The sequence below is a fragment of the Microtus oregoni genome, unplaced genomic scaffold (genome assembly GCF_018167655.1).
Source record: "Microtus oregoni isolate MIOR12 unplaced genomic scaffold, Mior012 000011F_ref0000422, whole genome shotgun sequence".
Taxonomy (NCBI): domain Eukaryota; kingdom Metazoa; phylum Chordata; class Mammalia; order Rodentia; family Cricetidae; genus Microtus; species Microtus oregoni.
The window spans coordinates 32,543,366-32,562,431 of record NW_024543070.1 but is presented as its reverse complement, the minus strand read 5'-3'; the positions used below and the strand labels follow the sequence as shown (position 1 = coordinate 32,562,431).

General features: G+C 46.0%; 1 protein-coding gene across 1 annotated transcript in view; it reads right to left on the bottom strand.

Annotated features, from left to right (window-relative positions):
* LOC121453396 (beta-1,4-galactosyltransferase 6) overlaps positions 1-8,068 on the bottom strand; it is a 68,478-nt gene extending 60,410 nt beyond the window's left edge. The window contains exon 1 of the mRNA XM_041660140.1: positions 7,942-8,068. Coding sequence (XP_041516074.1) covers positions 7,942-8,056 — 115 coding nt within the window. The 5' untranslated portion in view covers positions 8,057-8,068. The remainder of the gene's footprint in view (positions 1-7,941) is intronic.
* Positions 8,069-19,066: the final 10,998 nt, after the last annotated feature.

Here is a 19,066-nt window from a genome sequence, read left to right as displayed (position 1 = left end):
ACACTCACCATCGAATGCACACACCTGCTCATCCCGCTCTGACGATCCACCAGCTCCCAGATACACTCACCATCGAATGCACACACCTGCTCATCCTGCTCTGAAGATCCACCAGCTCCCAGATACACTCACCATCGAATGCACACACCTGTGCATCCAGTCCTGAAGATCCACCAGCTCCCACATACACTCACCATCGAATGCACACACCTGTGCATCCTGCTCTGAAGATCCACCGGCTCCCAGATACTCTCCCCATCAAAAAGGGTGGAGAAGAGCACCTGGCTGAGCCAGATTTCTATGAATCAATAAATTACCTAGTTCCCCACAAGGCCATGTGGTTGACATTCATTTTCATCGACACTTAGGGCAGAGCTACAAACACTACTTGTGAGTGGTGACCCCACTGCTGGAAGCCATCCTTTAGAGGGGCTGCTTGTGGATGGGCAAGGAAAGGACCTATGGGACTGTTAGAATCTAAACCAGGCTACACACACCAACCTGCACCAACATGCAGCAGCCTCCCCTTAAAGGGATGGCCCAAGCCTCCTACCAAGGACCTGTGGATGAACTTCTTACCTCTTAACATAATCCTGGGTGCTCAAATTCCAAGACAATAACAGACCCCCATTACCAGTTCCTCAGGGAAGTTGCCTGCATACTAAAACATTAATCAGAAGGCTACTAGTGAGGGCACATCCCCCCTCAATAATGGGTACTCCCCAACTAGATGTGTCCTCCCCTCTCCTCTTCCCCCACATCTTACAGTTGGGGGGCAGTGTAAGGCCCCTACCCTTCTCTGTCTCCCAGCTGGAGAACTGGATCCATCCTGACTACATGCCTACATGAAACCACTCCCTTTCTATGAGAGGTCTAAGGTGAGATCTCCACTCTGGTCTGATCTCTTCGAAGCCCCAGGCTGCTGTTTCTAGCCCCATGGCAGTAGTAGCTCTTTGTATCCAATAAATCCTACCTACAGGACCATCTGTCCTCACTTCGGGCCCAAATCTGAAACCTTTCACTCATTCCTGTGGGCAATTCCAGGTGGGAAGTGAGAGGGTGGCAGACCCTCTGGGAAGAATTCCAGAGTGCACTTGAGCCTTCTGGGTATTCTCCTGAAATCACCTGGAGGCCGTGTTTAGGAGTCATGGACTTGGGGTGTACACTGCACTTGCAAAAATGGGAAGGCTCCTCAACTGTGAGGGGCAAGACAGGGACAAACACCATCCTCCTGGAGGATGCCAACACCCAGACCTGACCTCTAGGCTCCAAGCCCTTATTTCTACCTACCTAGCCACTGACAAATTCTTCCTAGATCGCCCAGAAGCATTCCCATACCTTAAAGGCAAAATTGCTAGCTCAATCCTAGCACCTGGACATCATCTGTGACTGGTCACCTGGGGTCTAGGTTAGAGCCTGGGCATCACAGAAAAACTGTCCCTTTGCCAGCCCTACCGCTCTCAAGGGCCTCCCGCTCTTATCTGGCTTCAACCTCCTACTGCTGGAGTGACATCAGCAGCTTCTCACCTGGGCTCCCTGTCTCCTCGGCTGCCCTACATTTCCCATCCTTCTCGCTAGGATTACTCTAAAACAAAGGGCTGTCTCAGTTCCCTTTGCAAAACTCCTGCTGAGTCCTGCTACTCACCGAACAAAAATAGCAGGCAAGGAAGGCCCAGAGGCGAAATGTGACCAGAATGGCGGCAGGAAAGGGCCCCCAAAGAAGAACAGGGAACTTGAGGGGGAAAAAAAAACAAAAACAAAGGGCCTTTTCAACACAAAGCAGGCTAAATCAGCTCCAAAGGCACAGAAGGTCAGGCAGAAAGGCCCTGAAACGTACCTAAGGCTAGGAGGGTGAAGGGCACTTTTAAAAGTTGCAAGGCAAGTAGCTACCTGCTGAGATAACCAGGAGCAAACAATAACAAGATAGCACGCTAACCTCTGAGCAAAGACCTGAGCTGCCTCCCACAAACACCCACTCCAACAGTTCCACCAGGCCTCCCCTGAAGGCCCTAGTAACCAAGAGACAAAGTGGCCAACCACAATCTGTCCCCAAAGACGAGAAAGCCTGCCCAGGGGTCAGAAGGGCAATAACCACCCCACTCCCAAGGAAGTTAGGCAGTCTCCCTCTAATACTGCCTCTGTGGTGGCAGGCACATCTATTTCTTTCTTATCAACATTTAGATAAATCCTTGCAGGCCAGAACGTTAGTGACCTCGAGCACTGGGTTAGAAGTGGAGCCCTAAGACTTTTCTGCAATCCACCTCTCCACACCCTAAGGAATAGCCACATGGAACCTGAGTACTGTTATACTCCAGAGGCTTTTTCTGTGCTGTCTAGACCAATCTTATTCTACCCATCCTAGGAATCTATAAGCAGCCCCCACTCTTTTTATGTGCTTTCTGTCGTGTGCAATGAAGCTCCCTCACAGAGCCAACCTCCACAAATGACCTCGCTGTCATTTTTCAAGACTTCCAGACGCCATTGTTCAGCTTCTCTTGAGTGCTCCAGTCAAGCCAATTGGCCCTCTGATACAACAGGATATGATTGTGTTGCAGGGGAAGTTATATTAGAAATGGATTCCTAATAAATGGAAGTCTGTTCTCGATACAGCCAGCTCAACGCCCTGGCAGGACGCTGCACTCATCTCTTGGCAACCACACACAGAGGCAGGCACAAAACAGAATGCCTGACTCCCACCTCTGCTGGGAAGGCCAGGGCAGAGTATCCACAGACTTCCTGTGGGATGGCTCCAGAGATTTAGCTACAGCCCGGCTCCCCTCAGCACTGCAGTTCCTACCGTGAAGACACTATCTTGTGTTTCCCAAGTGAGGTATCAGGAAAAATGTTTCAACTTATTCTTAAAATAATGAGCTCTGAGTGTTACTGAACTCACTCTAGACGAGGACCAAAACAGTGCAGAGAATGCAGAGAGGCATCAGGACAACAGAAAACTCACCAGACTGGCTGCCTACAGTGTGTGGCCCAACAGCTCAGAAGGGAGAGGGTCAGGAGATGGGCACAGGTAAAGAGACCCAAAAAGAGTAAGCTAAAGGATGAAAGAAGTGACCAACTGTCTGGACCCCAAAGGTAGAGAAATACAGTGACTGCCAGCAAACAAGCTGATACAATGTGGCTCGGAAGGAGCAGATTTGAAACATTTTTTTTTTTTAAACCAATGAAAAGAGAGGCTGGAGCAGGAAAGTGGTGGCCCGTGGCTTAATTCTGGCACTCGGGAGAGAAAAGCAGGCAGATCTCTGTGAGTTCTGGGCCAGTCTGGCCTACAGAGCAAGTTCCAAGACAGCCAGGATTACACAGAGAAACCTGTTTTGGGGAGTGAGGGAGAGGGGAAGGAAGGAAATGAGAGGTGTTCAGTGGGTAAGAACACTGGTTGCTCTCCCAAAAGACCTGGTTTCTGTTTCCAGTACCCACATGACAGCTCATAACCATCAGTAACTTCAGCTTCGTGGCATCCAGCATCTTACGGCTTCTGCAGGCCTGTGATGCCAGACATACATGCAAGCAAACACCAATGCACATAAAATAAGAAGGAAATTTAAAAAAGAAACTTCTGTGTAGCATAATTCAACCAGGAGGAAATTTGGCCTCAAGATATAATTTGGGTGAGAACATTAAGTGTTGTGAGATATAAATTCAATGAAAATTATAAAGCCGTGAGGGATGGCCTGGGAGAGGACAGAATGCAGCAGCGAGGCCTCGAGGAACAGCACTTATGCAATTGGCTGCTCTACCGGGAACTCAACTGACCACATTTTCCACATCATTTTCACTTCAGAAAACAGCTGACACACTGTGGTTAGACCTGTGTGTCTGACCTGCATTTCCAGAGACATGAAAGAAAGTGACCTGACACTCACACACAAGAAAAGAGAGAGGGAGGAGAGAGGGGAGGAGGGGGGAGGAGAGGGGGGAGGGGGAAGGGAGAGAGGGAGGGAGGGAGGGGGGGGGGAGAAAGGAAGAAAGGAAGGAAGGAAGGAAGGAAGGAAGGAAGGGGAAGGAAGGAAGGAAGGGGAAGGAAGGAAGGAAGGGGAAGGAAGGAAGGAAGGGGAAGGAAGGAAGGAAGGAAGGAAGGGGAAGGAAGGAAGGGGAAGGAAGGAAGGGGAAGGAAGGAAGGAAAGGGAAGGAAGGAAGGAAGGAAGGGGAAGGAAGGAAGGAAAAGAAAGGAAGGAAGGAAGGAAGGAAGGGGAAAGAAGGAAGGAAAAGAAAGGAAGGAAGGAAAAAAAACAGACAACCTGTGTCACCAAACACAAAATTTGAATTTTCTAGCAAAACTTTGAATTTTAGAAAACATTTTCCCTGCTACGCAGTGGTAGTATGTGTACCTTTGATCCCAGCATGCAGGAGGCAGAGGCAGGTGCATCTCTGAGTTAAGGCAAGCCTAGTCTATAGAGTGAGTTCCAGGACAGCTAGGGCCACAAAGAGAAACCCTATCTTGAAAAACCAAAAGGAAAAAAAGAAAACGAAAAAAAAAGTTCTTGCCAAACTTAAAGAAGGATGAGAAAAACACCCCCCAACCTTTCCCAAAATAGCACAAGGGTTGGGGGCAGACACTGGTCTCCTACCACAGCACAAACACAGCCCCCCCCAAATAACCCACAGGACCTTGGCTTCCACCCCACCCCCATATCACAAGAGTATGGGGGGCAGACACTGGTTTAACAAATTCATAGCATTTATGTTTGGTTAACTTACTTTTCTTCCTGGCTTCACTGTTAACATTTTTAATTACAAGTTTCTCAAAATAGAGTAATTTAAATTATTACTTCTGTCTTAGTGTTTTTTATTGCTGTGAAGAGACACATTGACCATGGTGGCAACTCTTAGGAAAACATTTAATTGAGGCGTTAGTTTACAGTTTCAGAGGTTCAGTCCATTATCATCATGGTGGCATGTTGGAAAATGTGATGCTGGAGGAACAGCTTACAGGCAAAGGAAGTCAACTGAAAGTCACACTGAGGAAAGCTTGAGCAAAGAGACCTCAGAGCCCGCCCCCACAGTGACACACTTCCTTCAGCAAGGTCACACCTCCTAGTAGTCCCACTCCCTTTGGGGCCATTTGCTTTCAAACCACCACACTGACCTACTTGCCTGCAAGACAACTGTCAAGTTTTTACGACATTATTCATCAGTTGCTCTATGGCTACATCACACACTCAAATGAGAAAAACGTCCCAGGCTTTCACATCACCTGAATTTGAACAACCAGAGAGCATATGAGACCATAAAGCTGGCATTCAGATTTCCTTTGCTTGACTTTTTAGCATGTTATCCAATGTATGAAGAAACGGGACCCAGAGTTAGCTCGGTTACACGGTGCTTCCCTTGCACACACGCAGCCCTGAGTACCACCCATCCCCAGCGTCCCAAGGGGAACAAGAAAGCAAAGGACTTCCAAAGTTATAAATTCAAAATCATAAATTCAAAAAATGCATTGCTGGGTGTGGTACTGTATGCCGTTAATCTCAGCATTTATATCTACATAGAGAGTTTCAGGCCAGCCAGGGCTACATACAGCAATCCAGTCTGAAAAATCAAATCTTGTCAGGGACCAGCAAGATGGCTAAACAGGTAAGGCTGCATGCCGCCATCCCTTGACCACTTGCACTTGGTCTCCAGAACCCACACAGTGGAAGGAGAGACGATTTCAAGTTGTACTCTGACCTTCACACACACGCCATAGCACCTGCACGCTCACACCCGTACAACATACACAAACACAATAAAGAGATTTTTTTTTTAATTATTTCTTATGGGAAGTGAGTGTGATCAGGGTGCATTACGTGACGTTCCCAAATAATGAATAAAAATAATACATTGGAAAAATATTCTTGTAAAAGTGGTATTCTCCAAAGAGGTCCAAGTTTTGAGTAATTATAAAAGAGTAAAATGTTGCCGGGCAGTGGCGGCGCACGCCTTTAATCCCAGTACTCGGGAGGCAGAGGCAGGCAGATCTTTGTGAGTTCGAGGCCAGCCTGGTCTACAGAGCTAGTTCCAGGACAGGCTCCAAAGCTACAGAGAAACCCTGTTTTGAAAAACAGAAAAAAAAAATTGACATCTACAAACTAGCTGGTGTGGCAGAATTAATAAAGACTTCTTAATAAGAGATTCAAAACATCCAAGTTAAGGCCAATAAAAAAAATCTTATATAGCTTATATCCCAGCTGTATGAAAATTTTGCCCAATTCTTAATCCAGGCTAAAATGTGAATTGCTGCCATAAGTATCAAAAGTTTCAAGAGAATTTTGTTGTTGTTGTTTCTTGTTTGCCTGAAGAAAAACACAAACTAAAAGACCAAATTGTTAAAACATTCATACTCCTTCAAACTTTACCCTAAACTTCTAGTTGACAGTGATAAATCAAAGATTTTCCCAGCATCACTATCTGACTGTATACCTTCTAATTAAATCCAATAAGGAGAAGTTTATACAGTAATAAATGTTTTCATGAGAAATCATTCTGGAGGAGGCTACAGTCTCTTCCCTACACTCCTCAGCATCATCTATCATACACACCCCCACATGCACACACACACACGCTCCACATATGCATACACACAGGTATACACACACATATACACACACCCACAAACCCCCCCACACATGCACACACACACATATGCCCCACACACGCATATACGCAGGTATACCCACACATGCATACACACATATGCACACACAGGTATACACACACATATACACACACCCACATACGCCACACACATGCACACACACACATGCCCCACATATGCATACACACAGGTATACACACACATACACACACCCACATACCCCCCCACATGCACACACACACATATGCCCCACACACGCATATACGCAGATATACCCACACATGCATACACGCATATACACACATATACCACAGACACACACACGCATACACACACCCACATACCCATACACACACACCCGCACATGTGCGCACACACACACACCTCTGCAGGGATAAGAATTTCACTTCAAAATTCTGCAGGTGTTTTTCCTGTCTGAAAGACAGGATGACATTTATAGCTAACTCAGGGGAGAAATACTGACTCAGAAAAGACAACTGAATATCTAATAAGAAATGAAAGAAGGTGCACTGTTACCACATCACTCAGCATTAACTACTGAAGGACAAGAAAGCTCAGCCAGGTTTAGAGAATAGGAAGTGTTTTAACAGCTACATAAATTCATAGGCGTTTTCCTTCACTGAAACAAGGCATGCGGACCCCTTGCCAACAGCAGGAGAAATGAGGAATTGGGATATTATTTCAAAGAAGCCAAGATCACACAAAAGTGAACTGGAGACCAAAACTCTAAAGCAACTAGCAGGAAGTTAACAATTTAAGCCCACCAATTGTCTTGCATAATTATTTTAATCATTATTTTGTCTAAGCAGGAATCCTAACAGGTTAAACAGAGGCTGACTGACAAGAAGACTCAAGTCGACAAGATACACATAACAGAGCTCCGTTTCAATAACTCAGCCCCTAAAATGCCTCAAGTACGAGGCAAAGGTTTGTTGACCTAGGCATGAACACACTCCTGACCTTCCTCACAGTTCCTGTTTCCCCATCAGATTTTCACAACCTGTTATTACATCTAGAGAAAAAGATGTCTGAATAAAACTATATTTAAACACTGAACTCATCTGATAGACAAAGTTATCATGAATACTGAAGACACAAGAGACACCCCACCCCCACCATTACCCCCAACTCCCAGGCCCTCATTCCCTACATCCACTGAATGCTACCTTTTAAGCTCTTTTAAACGTTTATTAATCAAGCTAACATAGTCAAGCAGTTTCTCCGACAGTTTTGGAATAAGTCAAATCAGATGCTTTGTTCAGCTTCCAAACTCCTCAACACCCCGGTTACCTTCCTTCTGACCATAGGAGGTGAGGGTGTGTCCGAGTGCTTACCTATGCCTGGAGCTACATAGATGAAGTAGAGACAGGACGTGGAGAGGGAGAAGAAGAAGATAAAGGCGATCAGGGAACGATTGGAGACCCGCATCATCCGCTTGAGCGCAGACATCTTCCTCTGTCCTGCCAGCAGCGCGGGCTGCGCTCTCAGGGCGGACTCGGGGCCACGGTCCAGGCCCTAAACTTCCATGAATGTACCGAGAACCCCAAGAGCGTAGCGGGGTCCAGCCAGGAAGGCTTTTGAGGGGGAGGGTAGGAACCGAGCCGGGAAGGGGAAACGGATGCAATGAATGGGAGGTGGCGGAGCAGCGGGAAGGGTGGAGGGAGGATACGGGTAAAGGTGGAGGGAGGCCGGGGGACCGGGCACCGTAGAGGCCAAAGCCGCGGGCCAGGCTGGTTAGAACGCTGAGATGCGGAGCGCGGCCCGCGAAATGCAGCGTGCCGGGGTCCCCGCAGCCCGGGCGGCGTCCAAGAGGCGAGTCCCCGCGATCGGGACCCGGGCCGGGTCGCGTACTTCTGCGGGCCTGCGCCCCGGCAAGTGCGGCCAGTGCGGAGCTCTAGCGTGGGCGCCGGGGCACGCAGGGCGCGGGCGGCCGCGGGGAACCTGGGGGCTGCGGAGCGGGGCGCTCGCCGGCGCGCGGCCTGCACCTCATTCCGCGCCGAGCCAGGGAGCGCAGCGGCGGCCTCGGGAGTCGAGCGCAGGCCAGGGCGGCGACCCGGCCAGCGGCGAATGCGCCCGGGCTCCGCTTGCTGCCGCCGCCCGCTGCCCAGCCGGCCACGGCAGCCGCATTCCCGCCGCGGAGCCCGAGGGAGAGGCGGCGCCGCCCCCGCACAGACCCCGGACTACCCGGCGGATGCGAGCGCCCGGGGCCCGGAGGGTGAAGGAAAGAGGTGACAGACGCGCGGCGATCGCGGACCGCGGACACCCACGAGGACAATCCCGACAGCCCTGTGCGCCCCGAGACCCCTGCAGGCTCCGCCCGCCGGTGCACAACTCGCCAGGCGGCGCTGCGCGCGGAGCAGGGGAACCAAGAGCCCTCGCCCCTGGAGCGCCGCGCGTCCTGATTGGTGCTGGCACTCAGTGCCGGAGTCCCCACCCCGCCCCTCCCTCCCGGGTCACTGTCCCTGGTGGACCCAGCATAAGGCAAGGACTGCGTCCCCAGCGTGGGATGCGCTGTGCACCAAAGACGGTGTTCGTGGGAAACAAGGATTTTTGGGAGAAAGACTAAGGAGGCACATTTCCCTCCCAGATTTATGGACTGGCAGATGAGATGTGGGCCTATGTGTATCCGTTAAGCCTTGACCAGCCTTCCCATTGAAGGTGAACACAGCCAATAGGCCCACGAACACCACAGCCCAAGCCCTAACGGCGCCGTCCACTCCATTAGTACACCTCCTAGGTGCGGGGTTACCCTTTGTCTGAATGCTTCTTGCTGCTAGCTACGTTACTCGGGCTCCTCACCTACATCACATATTCCTAGCAAATCCTATGCAGGTGTTTCTTTTCAGCTGATCAGTTAATCGTGACTATATAAACCATCCTGGCAGGACGGAAGATAGATTCCAAAGGGATAAATATGTGTTCCTTCTTTTAGCCATCAAACTATTAAAAAACAATGGTATTCAAGGAACTGGAATTTCTCCATAGTCTCAGACAAGGGAAGGGAAAGGCTGACGCCTGGTGCTAGCCAACAGAGGAACTTACTTCCACAAAGGAGCAGCTCCGACAACTCAGACCACCTTGTAGGAGAGAGCGAGCTAGATCGGTGATGGGAGGGACCACAGTCTACCCAGGACTGCTTAGGCATATCCCTTGCCCTGCATTTAAATCTAAACCTCATGTCATGACTGAAGGTAAACTTGGGGTGAGTAGGTCACCGGATCTCGTTGTTCCTTTTCCCAGTGTGGCCACGCTGAACAAACACGGTTCTTTGTGTGTCACCGTTTCTTCTCTGTATAAAAGTCCTGTTGGGGGCAGGTGGTTGGTCCTGGCTTGTTAAGACTGCCAGGGCCCAGACTCTGACTTAACAATGGTTGCAACAGTTGTGTGTGCTCTTGTTGTCTCTCGCTTTATATCCCATCACCTGGAGGTTAGACGCAGGTGGAACCCAGACGCTCACTGACCATCTAGTGTTAGGCGATTGGTGAGTTCTGGATTCAGTGAAAGACCCATGAAAGACCCATGCCCCAGACCCCTTCTCAAAACCAAGGAAGACCCCCGGGGTCAATCTTTGTCTTCCACTTGCGCGCACGCACACACACACACACGCACACACACACACACACACACACACACGAATGTAGTGTAGGTATATACAAATATGCACATGCATATACAGAACTTTAAAAAAATTAAAAGGCCTGACTCTTCTGGAATAAACCACACCTCTGCAGCTACAGAAGCAAACCCGTGTGTATGTGGGGACTTTATTAAAAAAGTAGAAGCCTATAAAGGGCAAAGGGCACAGGGAAGCCTGGTCCATGTTGAGCACTGGTGGGATCTTTGTTTGATTTACTTTTTTACAAACTCTCCTTTTCACGCAAGTGGATCTCTGTGAGTTCAAGGCCAGCTTGGTCTACGACCAGGACAGTCAGGGCTGTTACACAGACAAGCCCTGTCACAAAAAAAACAAAAATAAAAACATTTTTTTTAATTTAAAGATTCTCTCCTTTTGATCAGTCTCCCAAGGGACAAGAAAGCTTATCTCTCTGTTTAAACACCAAATTTCCTACAATAAGTTTCTTGTCTCTGGTAATCTTAAGAGCCCGATGCTCTCAGTGATCCCCTTCCCCACTCCCTACCCAACTTCCATGCCAATCCCACTGAGCTGCACTTTAAACGCTCTGCTCAGCTGATTTCTAAGACAGAGGTAGACAGAATGCTTGGAGCCTGTGAAATGCGAACTGAGCCTGGGTTAGCAACTGATACTTCCCTGGGGGCCAGGTAAATGCCACAGCAAAGGAGACTGCAGAAATCTGAGCTGTTTGATGGTTCTCAGCAGTGGGGAACGGAACTTAAACCTAGGAGAGTACGACACGGAAAGAACTTCTATTTAATGACGATCTTCTACTTATTATCTTATTACTAGGCGTGTAGTGATTTTTTTTATTATATCTGTTTGTTGGAGGCCCCACATTTGAAATTTTAGATATCCAGCTGAATAAATTAAGTCATAATTGGTGGTTTTTTACAATGCCTGTAATCCCAGAATTTGGGAGGCTAAGGCAGGTGGATAGAGATTTTGAGGGTGCTGTGGATTACAGCGCAAGACTGTCACCGAAAGAAAAGGAAGGAGAGGGAGAATGAAGGACGGAAGGAGAAATTGTCGCTGGGGATAGAAGACTTTTATCTGGCATATGCTGAGCAGGAATGAGCAGTGTCCACCAGCTGTCTCAGATTTATGTGCTCGGTAAAAAGGATTTTATGTGACAGAGGGGCAAAAGGGAAATAGAATCAGAATCTAGAATCTCACTTTGACCAGGTACAGTGCTACACACCTGTAATTCCAGTACCTGGAAGGCTAAGCTGAGAAATATTACAGGTTTGAGGCTAGCTGTGGCTACAGAGTAAATATCCAACCAGCCAAGCTAACCTAACAAGATCCTGTCTCCACAAACAAACAAACAAACAAAGATCTCATTCTCATTTTTAATCATTGCTAAGGCTTCAAGCTTCCATGTTGTAATCACTGGCTAAATGGGATATTATGAGGCTAGGGTTAGGGTTAAGTTTTTCTCAAGCATGAGAACCTGAGTTCTGATACCAGCTCACAAGTAAAAAGCTGTGCATGGTGAGACTCACCTAAAATCTTAATCCTGGGAAAATGAGGACAGGAGAATCACTGGAATTTACTGGACAGTTAGTCTAGCTGCATCAGAGGAACTTCAGGTTCAGTGAGAGACCCTGCCTCAAAAAATAAAGTGGAGAGGTAGAGAGGAAGACATTTTGCCTCCACACACAAGTGCTCACACTTTGCACACACATGCCAAACACACACACATGCATATACCATAGATAAATTTAATTTCAGTTTTATAATCATATTAATATATAGTATTTTACCTTTTCAATACATGGACTTCCAATCTGAGACTCAGCTCAGAAATATTATTAGGTTGATAAATTACGCTTTAGACAACTGAATGGTTTACATAATTTTTATATAATTACATATAAATGATATGAAAGTTAGACACTAACATGAGTCATAAAATCATTTATGCATATGTTGTAGTACCGAACCTTCTCATAAATAAACTATTCCTTATAAATACAATCAGAATTCTGCTGAATTAAAAAAAAGATATTGATTCCTTTAATGTTTAAGTTATATTGGAGAAATTTTAAAATAAATATTATGTTGACAAACAAACTTGATCACACTAAAGCCACACCTACAATGAGTATGAAATAATATGTCTAATAAAAAATTAAAGAAAATCCCTAGCTGAGCATTTGACCCAAATATTGTCATGATCTCTACATGCCTTCCATCTTTCGTCATCCATGAAGACCATTCTCTTTTATCATCACAACTCCCTGTTGTATTTTCAAGTATCCAAACCACCTGCACCCCATTTTCACAACACCTATTCGGTGAGCATCACAGGTCATTTGGGGATGAGGAAACAGGAGCCAGCCAGATGAGCCAAAATAACTGGCCTCAGGTCGAGAGGAATAAGGGACAGGACTGGGAATGCAGCCAAGACATTATCAGCTGAGCCGATCTCGTGCCCTTCCTGCCATCCCGATCATCCATCTTCACATGGATTCCTTCCCTTGCCGGGGCAAACCTTCCCAGCTAGCGTGTCTTTATCGTCTTTGTCGAAATTGGTATAGACGATCTGTGATCCCAGCTTTCTTTAGCAATTTTGTCACAAGCATCTGTGTCGGGATTCTATTTAAATGACACCACATGGAATTGACGCTGGATTAGAGAAGCAGAACAAGAAGTCACGGCCCCTGAGTCAGGTCAACTCCATCTAGTCCTGACTTGTTAGTTTATAAATCAAAATTGGAAAATTAGTAGGTTGTGTTAGCTTTATCCATTCTTTTTTTTTTTTTAAAGCATGATTTATGTTTGATTTATTCAGAGTTTGGCTTAAAGAGAATCTGAACTGCCTGATAGCCACCAGCTGGCCCCAGCTCAGGCCCAGCAAATCCAAGGCTGACAGGAATAAGAAGCCTGCCTGATGGAAATGAGGAATTGTTCAGAATGCTCTGGGACTGAACAGTGAGCAAACAGACAAGGAAGAGTGAAGGACGGGCTTTTGTTTTCATTTTAAAGTTCAGTTTTTACTTTGAAACGTATCTGAGATAGCCCAGGCCGACCTCAGACTCACTATGTAGCTGAAGATGATCTTGAAGTCTGATCGTCCTGGCTCCGCCTTTTAGAAATTACAGCCATTCACCACCCACAGCCACTGAAGAAAGAAGATAGAAGGATCAAAGTGCAGCCATGTCACGTAGAAAGCGAAGCCCATTGTCCGCCATGGGAGGGGGGGATCTTACAGACCCAGGTTCGCCAGGAGAGGCTGCCTTCACTGGTTTGAAGCTACATATGTTGGAGCCTGTGCAACCCCAAAAAGACTGAGGGAAGTCCCCACACTAACACATATGTTCCCAGTGAGTGAAAAGGAGGACATGGTTGCTCCAAGGTATGGTGGAGGCGAAGGGTTTAATTGTGATTTATTAGAATGGAACACATAGTTACTTCCATGTTAATGAGGTCATCAGTCACAATCGAGGCAAGTCACATGGTTGCTATTTAAAAACCTCTATTTTCCTAAACAAGAGTTGGATTCAAGTTGCATATATAGTAAAGTAGGTCTATTCTTCTACATAAGAGCTGAACCATCAAGTAGGCGAGGACAGACAGAAGCAGATCAGAGCAGGTGGAGTGGCTGAAGAGGTAAACTCTAGAATTTGGAATCAAATATGGTGAGTGTCAGGAGCCAGAAGAAACAAATGATCTGTACATACCTTAAAGAGCCAAACCGGCAGCTTGGTTCAGAGAGGCCACGCCCCTTGAAAGGGTGAGTTCAGCACCAGATAAATGGAAATGAGGCCATGACTGCTCCAAGGTGTGTGTGGTTGAGGAGTCATAGGTACTGAGTGAAACTTATCCCAGGTTTCTTTGGGACACCTCAGGCATAGCACTTGGCAGCTGAACAGACCAAATATAGAGAAAATGTTCTTAAAACATGGCTTCTGGCCAGGTGGTGGTGGTACACACCATTAGTCCCAGAATTTGGGAGGCAGAGGCAGGTGGAACTCTGAGTTTGAGGTCAGCCTGGTCTACAGAGCAAGTTCCAGGACAGCCAGAGCTGTTACACAGGGAAACCTTATCTCAAAACAAACAAACAAACATACCCTCATTGTTAGACCTGCTGCAAATTCAAGCTGGTTAATCCTCCTGGGATCTCGGAGATATCTCTCCTGTTGTTTACCTTGTTAAAAAGGAAAAACAAAAATTATTCCTTGACACACTTCAAAAGAATCTGTTTATTGTGGCCAAAATATTATACTCTCAACCATTTGCTCCCCTTTCCTACCTGGGATAGGGTTTCTCTGGCTGTCCTGGAACTCACTCTGTAGTTCTGGCCTAGAACTCAGAGATCCTCCCGTCTCTGCCTCCCAAATGCTGGAACTAAAGCAATGCACCACCTGCTCATCACTTTTAAAAGATCACTTTCCCCAAAGTTTGATAATATGCAATGGTATCTGAGTACCTAGCACAAAAGAAGGAGTTAATCAATACACTGTTATTCGCCTTATTTTATATCTCCTTAGGGTTTGTAACAAACAACCACCAAAAGAAGAAAAAGAAAAAAAGGAAAAGCATAAGTCATTTTACCAGAGCACATTAACAATAAAAGTTTTATACTCAAAGGTGAATGACTCAGACAAAATATCTAGATGAATGGTTCTCAACCTTCCTAATGCTGTTAGGCCTTATTACTATTGCCGCAATACAGTTCCTCATGTTGTGGTGACCCCAACCATAAAATCATTTCATTGCTAATTCATAAGTGTAACTTTGTTACTGTTATGAATCGTAATGTAAATATCTGATATGCAGATGGTCTTAGGCAACCGCTATGAAAGGGTCGTTTAACATCCAGAGGTGTCACAGTCCACAGGATGAGAACGTCCAATCATGATGAAAGGTAATGTATTACAAAACTGTCCTTTTACTGCAACAAGAACTTTAGAGTCAAGTGGTGGTGACACACGCCTTTAATTCCAGAACTCAGAGGGCAACGGCAGGCGGCTCTCTGAATGAAATCAGCCTGGTGTACAGAGTGAGTTCCAGAACAGCTGAGACACAGAAACCTTGTCTAGAAAATAAATAAGTAATAAAAATAAATAATAGTCATATTATAGCTGCAGCTATGAAAACAAGCCAAGAAATACAATTATGATAGAGAGTAACTATTAATGAGGGAATTTTCTAGGTCATTTTTTCTATCCACTTATTGCCATATTTAACATCCTAAAAAAATGCTCATGGGATTTTTCTTTTAGAGACTTAAGGAAAAATACTTTTGGAGCTTTAATGTATTCATAATTTATGTCAATTTTCTTTACTCTTAAGAATTTCATATATGTATACAATGAAACATGATCATATCTACTCCCATTTCCCCCCTTCAAATCCTTCCAAATCCTCCCCAACATGCTGCATGGCTTCCTACCAACTTTATGTTTTGTTTTGTTTTATTAGCCTACTAAGTCCAATTAGTACTTCCCAGGTGTGAATGGGGGGAGGCACCCAGCAGAGCATGAGAACAGGTAGGAATGAGCAACTAGGAGTTAGACAGAGCCCTGAGAGAAGCCACAAATAGATAATAAAGATGATAAACACGGGCTTCTTCCTCATCCTCCTGACCTAAGACCACAGCCTGGCCACTTAGAACAAAGGCCAAGTAGGTACCCTGCTGGTGAGTCTGTCTAACAAGTTCAAGGTCAGATCATGACACATTTACCCCTAAGTTATGGACCTATAAAGCCTCCCTACCCATTCTTGTTCACTAATGAACCCTCAATTCAAGGGAGAAGATGCCTTAAAGACCCTTTAATCCCCATCCCTTAAAGAAAGAGAAACTGGACCCTAGCTCCCTGAGTCTCACTCTGCCCTGCGGGGCCTTGTGTGTGTATCTTGCTATGTGTGAGTTGCTGAGAGGGAGGGTCTGTAGCTGTAATAAAAGCCTTTTTTTTCTCCAGCTTGCTCTCTCTGCCTGGGATTTTATGCTATTGCTGCCTGTTGAGTTTAAGAATTTCCAAATCATTTGATTCTTTTACTAGCAGAGAAAAAAAATGAACCCAACCAATACCCCTAGTGGTATTAGGAATAACCTCAAAAAGGAATGATTCTCTCTCTCCCAGAGCTGCTCAGTAAAGGACGGGGACTGGAGAGGACCTTCCCGTCTATGCCGGAACTGGGAATGAATTGATCTTGTGCAACTCTAGTGCAGGTAGCTCGTGTGGGTTCCTGCATGCAACACCCTTGCTTAATGTACTAACCCTAAAGTGGAAATGGGGTTCAGTTATGGTAGATGAAGGACTTGATGCTTCTGTGTCTGAAGGAGAATCCTAGAGTGAGGTCCTGCTTAAAGACCTCGAGTCCACAGTCACAGGAAGGACAGTGTTACTGTGAAAGGGGAGAAGCTGTGTTAAAGACAAGGACACTGGGTATGCCAGAGGTAGCTAAAGAAAGAAAGAAGCCAAGTGTTTGCACCCTCAAAGTAGGAATAGCACCAGTTCACCATGACCAGTAAGCCTCATCCTGATGTGCACATCTCTTGCAACACTACGTAAACTGCTAAAGTAATACAAGATAGAAAATCAAAAATACAATACATTTTTCCATTTCTCATGTGTGTGGTTTGTACATAAGTATGTGAATGTTTGTTCAGGTGTATGGGTGGACATGTATGAAGACCAGAGTTTGATATAAAAAGTCATCCTCAGGTGATGTGGGATTCCCCTCTATATGTTGTATGTTTTATTACCATTGGTTAATAAAGAATCTGGTTCAACCTATGGCAGGGCAGAATATAGCCAGGTGGGAAATTCAAACAGAGATATAGGGAAAGAGTAGGTGGTGTCAAAGAGACACCAGGTAGCTGCTGAAGCACACGGACTCCAGAACTTTAGCATGATGATATACAGATTAATAGAAATGGGTTTATTTAAATGTAAGAGTTACTTAATAAGAATTCTGAGCTAATATGCCATGCAATGTTGTAATTGATACAGTTTCTGTGTGATTATTCAGGTCTGGGTAGCTGGGAATGAAAGAGCAGTCTCCGGTTACAAAATGGCACTCACTGTCTAGGGCATGGATCCACATAAGACCTAAAAAAGCTTAAAAAAAGAAAAAAAGAGGGCTTCGAGGTCCACAAAAATGGTAGTCAAACACAGCTTCTTGGTAACTGCATTTTTTTTCCACATAGGTTCTCTTTGCTGGTGTCAAGCAGAGGCATGGCTCCTTTAAGAGAAGGCTTCCTGGTTCACCATTAGCAGCAAAAACTGCATGGCTTCTTTAAGAGCCGACTTCCTGGTTCTTGCTGTCAGCACTAACTCTGGCTCTTTCAGGAGGTCCTGCACTTAAATGGGGTTTGGGAGCAGTGTGCTACTAGTTGTTTAATGACAATATAAGCCTGCTATATCCCTGGAGCTGAGATGGTGAGCATGGCTTACAGAGGCCATGAACAACCCTCCGCCATGTTGGACAAGGTGGAGCCAACAGGCAAAGTAGCAGCATTAGTCTTAGTCACGTGCTCCTGGTCAGAAAATGATTATAGATATGCAATAAAGACAGATACAGACAGAAATAAACCTCTGAATGGGTTATAGTATGTTTAAAAAATGTATGTAGGCTTGGGAGAGAGAGGAAAAAGAGACTCCGGAAAGTTACTCATAGGCCACAGTCTCGTGGTGATACATAGATTAATAGATATGGGTTAATTTAAGATGTAAGAGCCACCTAGGAATATACCTAAGCCATTGGCCAAGCAGTGTTGTAATTAATATAGTGCCTGTGTGATTGTTCAGACCTGGGTGGCTGGAAAAAGAAAGTGCAGTCTCCACTTACACACTCCAGAGGTGAGAAAAGGAGGGTCAGAAGTCCCCGATCATCTTCAGCCACAGGATGAGTGTGAGCTAGCCTGCGATACACGAGACTCCATCTGGGAAAGGGGGAATATAGACAGGTTGGGAATAATTTCTCCCAGGCAGGGAGAATGCTGGGAAAGGATTCCTGTCCTGTTGACTACATGGAAGGGAAGAGTTGTTCAACTAGCCATGCACACACAGCATTTCTACAACAACAACAACAACAACAACAACAACAAAGCTATGGATGTGGAGAAAACCTCCAAGATATGGAGGAATCGTTGGAGGACAGAAAACTCTGAACTGCGGATTTTTGTTCCTCTGGAAAGTACTGAAGCTGAGTCACAGGTGCCATATTAAGTCTACCATAAGACTGTGGCCCAAGGAATTCAGAAAAAACAAGTGTGACTTTTAACCTGGAATGAATCTAATCATAGCCCAGCACCAATAAGAAAGCTTGAAAGGCAACTTCTTGTTGGCCTCCTACATCTGAAGTCCCTCCCTGGCCCATACCCATGACCTGCTCAGGAAAACTCCATTATAAACACAACTACTCAAGGCAGATCCAGGATAAGGCCCAGAAAGAATAGAAAGAAAAGGTAATTCAGTCTCATTCCGAGATTCCTGGAGGCAGGATCACCATTTCGAACTGGGGTCTAGGTAAGGAAGGCCCTAGTGACCTCTGGGAGCTAGCAGGAAGGCCCAAGCGAAATCCAGGAGTAGGTAGGAAGGCCTGAGCCACTTTTGGGAGTGCCAAGTGACCAGACCCCGAGGCCCATACTTCACTTCAAGAATCAACCATCTGACACATGGACCCACTGGCATTGGGAAGAGTGATCACCAGAGAAACAGCCTCAACTATACCAAGTAGAAGAAAAAATGGGCAGAAAACAAGGTAAGAACAAACTCAACATCACAAAGAGCAACACAGCATCATCAAAAAATAGTGGTTCTACAACAGTAAGACTTAAACAACCCAACACAGATGAAGCAGAGGAAAAT